The sequence below is a fragment of the Fonticula alba genome (assembly GCF_000388065.1).
Source record: "Fonticula alba strain ATCC 38817 unplaced genomic scaffold supercont2.5, whole genome shotgun sequence".
Classification (NCBI taxonomy): Eukaryota; order Rotosphaerida; family Fonticulaceae; genus Fonticula; species Fonticula alba.
In genome coordinates, this window is record NW_009242975.1 from 1,513,033 (window position 1) to 1,517,699 (window position 4,667).

At 68.7% G+C, this 4,667-nt stretch overlaps 1 protein-coding gene across 1 annotated transcript in view; it reads right to left on the minus strand.

Moving 5' to 3' along the window:
* H696_03509 (hypothetical protein) overlaps nucleotides 1-3,866 on the minus strand; it is a 7,965-nt gene extending 4,099 nt beyond the window's left edge. Inside the window, exons 1-6 of the mRNA XM_009497376.1 lie at nucleotides 3,764-3,866; nucleotides 3,244-3,646; nucleotides 2,705-3,032; nucleotides 1,090-2,458; nucleotides 347-871; nucleotides 93-164 (exon numbers count right to left, since the gene is read on the minus strand). Of these exons, the coding sequence (XP_009495651.1) occupies nucleotides 93-164; nucleotides 347-871; nucleotides 1,090-2,458; nucleotides 2,705-3,032; nucleotides 3,244-3,644 (2,695 nt within the window). The 5' untranslated portion in view covers nucleotides 3,645-3,646; nucleotides 3,764-3,866. The remainder of the gene's footprint in view (nucleotides 1-92; nucleotides 165-346; nucleotides 872-1,089; nucleotides 2,459-2,704; nucleotides 3,033-3,243; nucleotides 3,647-3,763) is intronic.
* Between the last annotated feature and the right edge of the window lie 801 nt (nucleotides 3,867-4,667).

Genomic DNA, 4,667 nt, shown 5'->3' on the forward strand with positions numbered 1-4,667 from the left:
GAGCGAATGCAAAGGAGCCAAAACGAGGAAAGGGAGAAAAGCACAGAAAGAGGCAAGGAGAGAGGGAGGGGGAGGGGGGAGAGCGTGCGTACCATCAGAAGCAGCAACGAAGGCCTGGCCATTGGCCAGAAGAGTAGGAACGGTGACCGCACGCTCCAAATCGTCTGAACGAGGGGGTCGGGCGACAAAGCGAGAGGAAAAGGGCAGGCAGACCGACCGACGGAGAGGGGGAAAGGGAAAAGGTCAGACAAACGCCGGTGCCAAAAAAGAAGAAGAGGAAGAAGAAGAGGAAGAAGAAGAGGAAGAAGAAGAGGAGGAGGAGCAGAGAGACATCCGGGACACATACCCTGAGCATCGATCTCCAGGAAGTGCCGCCAGGCGACATTGCCCGAGGTGAGGTCCACGCCGACGGCGCGATCGGCCCAGAGGAGAGCCACGGCCGAGGTCCCAGGGATCAGCCGCATCGACACAAAGCCGAAGGGGGTGGCCCCGGTGGCCAGGGAGGAGTGCGTGCTGGAGGCGGTGCTGGTGAGGTCCTCGGCCGGGGTGCTGGGCCCGGTGGCCCCGGCGAAGACCGTGGCCAGCGACTGCTCCCACAGGACGGCACCGGTGGACGCATTGATGGCGATCAGCACGTGCCCTAGCCGGGCGACGACCGCCGCCGCATGGGCCTCCCCCTGGCCATCGGGCCCGGGGATCGGGCACATCGGCACATCGACCAGCACCGAGGGCACGCGGACGATCCCCTCCAGCGAGGAGAGGGCGCCAGACCGGGCCAGCGGCTGGGACGACGTCACGGTCCAGAGGATGTCGAAGACACAGGACCCGCGAGCCGGGCGGATGCCGATCTTCATGACGCGATTGTCGAAGGCTGTGTCGGCCCAGCAGGGGGCGCAAGAAGGGGAGGGGGGGGGGGAAAGCCGAGGGGATGGTTTGTCGTTTGTTCGCGAGCACGTGGTAGGAAGGGCAGGGGAGGTGTTAGCTGGGCGGGAAAGGGGGGGGGGAGAGAGAGAGAGACAGAGGCCGAGGACGGGGACGAGGCCCAGCAGGAGGACACCGGAAGACCGGGGGATAGGAGCATGCACGAACCGACATAGATGCCATTGTCAGCGGCCTTGAGCAGAGCCAGGCGATCGAAGGGGAGCTCCACCGGCGGCGGAGGGGTCGGCTTGGCCGGAGTCGGGGGCTGGGACTGGGCGGCCTTTTCGGCGGCCTGGGCCTCAGCGGCCGAGGCAGCGGCAACGGCATCGGCCGCCGGGGCAGCGGCCGCCGCGGCCGCGGCCGCGGCCGCGGCCGCAGCCGCAGCCGCCTTCTTGGCCTTCTTGGCCTCGGAAACGAAGCTGCAGACCAGCTTGTGGCTTGACCAGGCAGCGCGCTGGCACACCGGCGAGCAATAGTGCACCATGTGACAGGCACACAGGTACTTGGGGTTGCGCCCGTCACAGTGGCCGCACTTGCGCTCGGCCGGCGACGTGGGGGCCGTCTCGCCGGAGGGGGACACGGTGTCGGTGCCGACCGGCGAGCTGGCCCCGGCGTCAGTGTTCACCACCACCGGCGTCGTGGCGGCGGTAGCAGCGGCGGCGGCGGCGGCGGCGGCGGCGGCGGCCGCAGCCTCAGCCTCGGCCTCGGCCTCAGCACGGGCCTTGGCCTCGGCCTCGGCTTGGGCGGCGGCGGCAGCGGCGGCGGCAGCAGCAGCCTCGGCCTTGGCCTTGGCCGCAGCCTCGGCCTTAGCCTGGGCAGCGGCAGCCGCCTCGGCTTCGGCCTTGGCCTGTGCGCGAGCGGCCGCCTCAGCCTCGGCCTTCTCCTTGGCGCGAGCAGCGGCAGCGGCATCGGCCTCGGCCTGGGCCTTAGCCTTGGCGGCGGCGGCGGCGGCGGCATCGGCCTCGGCCTGCGCGCGGATGGCCGCCTCGGCCTCGGCCTTGGCCCGGGCAGCGGCCTCCTCCTTGGCACGAGCGGCCTCGGCTTCCTCCTGGGCACGGGCAGCGGCGGCCGCGGCCTGGGCCTTAGCCGCTGCGGCATCGGCCTCAGCCTGGGCCTTGGCCTTGGCGGCGGCCTCGGCCTCGGCCTTAGCTCGGGCAGCGGCGGCGGCGGTCTCGGCCTCCAGGATGCCGGCCTTGCTGGCAGCCTCGGCCTCGGCCTTGGCCTTGGCGGCGGCCACCTTCTCGGCGTTCTCCTTGCGGAAGACACAGGTCTTCTTGTGGGCGGGCCAGTCGCTCTTCTGGCACTCCGGGCTGCAGTACATGACAGAGGGCCCGCAAGCCTGGCAGTGGTAGATGGCCTCATTGCCGCAGACGCAGCAGACCGACGGCGACTCGTCGTCATCCTCCTGGTCATCGTCCCCCTCGATGTCGATGTCCTCATTGACGCCGGAGGAGGAGGACTCGGCCACGGATGGGGCCTTGACTGCCTGAGTTGCGACCTCCTCGGCGGTCGGGCTGTCGGGGCGATTGGCGCCACCCTGTGGGAGTGAAAGCAAGAGGAGGGGGGCAAGCGGAGAAAGAGAGGAAGAGGGAAGGGGAGGGGGGAGAGAGAGAGAGAGGGAAGCAGAGGCAGAGGAAGAGATGCATCGGCAGAGGGAGAGAGAGAGAGAGAGACCAGAAAGAAGGGGGGATTGACTTAAGGTCAGTAACATGTGTACCCAGGCAGGGGCCCAGGCGGGGAGATCTAGGGAGAGGGAGGGAGGAGAGCCGATGCAGGGGCATACCTTGATCACGAGCAGCTTGACGGATTGCTGGTCGGCCAGAATGGCCAACACGTCGTCGTGAACCGTGCCGACGATGGAGCTGTCATTAATCTCGATGATTTCATCGCCCGGGGCCAAGCCCACCTTGGTGGCATTGCTGCCGGGGGACATACGGGTGATGGTGGTGCGGCCCTTGCGACAAGTGCGGATGCTGATGCCGAACCCGCCGCCCGGCGTGCGGGACAGGATGCACGAGTGCCGATCGAAGGGCTGCAGGATGTCCGACGGGACAGAGTCGGCATTCGGGTCGTACACCTCCAGCTTGCCGCGGTCGGCATGGACAATGTGCCTGTGTGCACATGTTCAAGATCAAAGGGCGACGAGGGCGACACCCGGCAGGGCGATGGGTCAGACCGGTCGAACACGGGCATGCACAAGGGGCACGTAGCATGAGGGCGAAGGGGGTAGGCGGGCGGGCGGGCTGGCTGGCTGGCTGGCTGGCTGGCTGGCTCTACACATGCGCATGCAAAATAAATGCCGCCCCGGGAGAGCGCACGCACCGGAAGTCGGTCGGCAGGCCGATGGTCTTGCGATCGATCTTCTTCTTCTTGGAGTCCTTTTCACGCAGGGTGTCCTTGCGCAGGAGCGACGAGAAGCCACCCTTGCGGGCCTTCTCCACGGGCGGGGGGAGATCATCCGAGGAGGAGGTCGACACAGCGGCCACCGGGTCGGCCACATCGTCATCTGGGATCACCGAGTCCGGGGGGATCATGTCCGGGCTGACAGGGGGAGACCCGGCTCCGGTGGCGGATGCCGGCGGCCGGGGGGGCGGGGCCGACGTCGGCCCGGCCGGCACGTCGCCCTTCTTCGAGCGCGACATACGCCGGCTCAGCGACCGGAAGAGGGTCGGGCCGCCGGGGCTGGCGCTGGGGTCCGAGGGGGGACCCGAGGCGGAGGACATGGCTGCGGGGCGCAAGCGGTTAGACCGGCAGGCGTGCCAGGAGGGCTGATGAGGAGCGAGCGGGGCGCGAGGCGCAAGGGAGGCACCAGGGAACGGTGCGAAGGCAATGGTGTGCGCACCTGGCGTGTGGGGTCAGCCGGCTGCGGGATGGACGCAGGGTCGAGCCGGATGAGGAGGGCTGGGACGGGCTGGGAGGGAGGAGGAGGGAAGGGAGTGTGTGTGGGGGGGGGGAGGGGGGGGCGAGGGAGGGGAGGAGGGTGGATAGGAGAAAATGCGCCTCAATCTCGCGTGCGACGGAGGGGTGCTTTCAGCTGCAAGTGCATGGAGATTGGCGCCAGCCAGTGGGTCAGTCCAGGGAGGGGAGAGAGAGAGAGGGGGGGGGGAGGGAGCGAGCGAGCGAGCAAATCGGCCAGACGAAGGCACAGGGCGGGGGACGGTGGGGAGGAAGGTACGTTTGAGGAAGCCGAGGACTGGCGAGTGGAGGGCGGGCTGCGGGGGGAAAGCGAGAAAAGGAGCGAGGAAACGGAGAGGAGGAGAGGGGGGGATGCTCGGATGCCCCGGTCGGAGCCTGGGCACAATGGCGCCCGATGGGTCATCACCGTGACGTGGCCAGACGAAGCAGAGACCTGCCCAGAGTGAAGGAAAGCGTAGACCCCGCTCAAGGGGGGCCGGCCCCGAACGGGGCGACGCGGGAGGCCCTCGCGCACCGGGGATCAGCCATCAGCCCTGGACTGAGGAGCCGGAACAAGCGGGGAGACTGACCGCGGCCAATCCTCCATGTCTGTACTCGGCAAATATATCGAACACCCTCCCCCCCCCCCCTGCACCCCACAGGCGCGCGCGCGCGCGCGGGAAGCGGCAGGCAGCCCGCTTTTTTGGCCGCCAGGGGGCCGGGCCGACCACACATTTGGTCAAGCTGATCACCTTTCACTTTTCGGTGCGCACGCGCGCGCATCGGCGTGAAGACGGGCACACGGACCGCGTCCCCAAGCGCCCCCCCCCCCCCCGCACGCGCACGCGCAC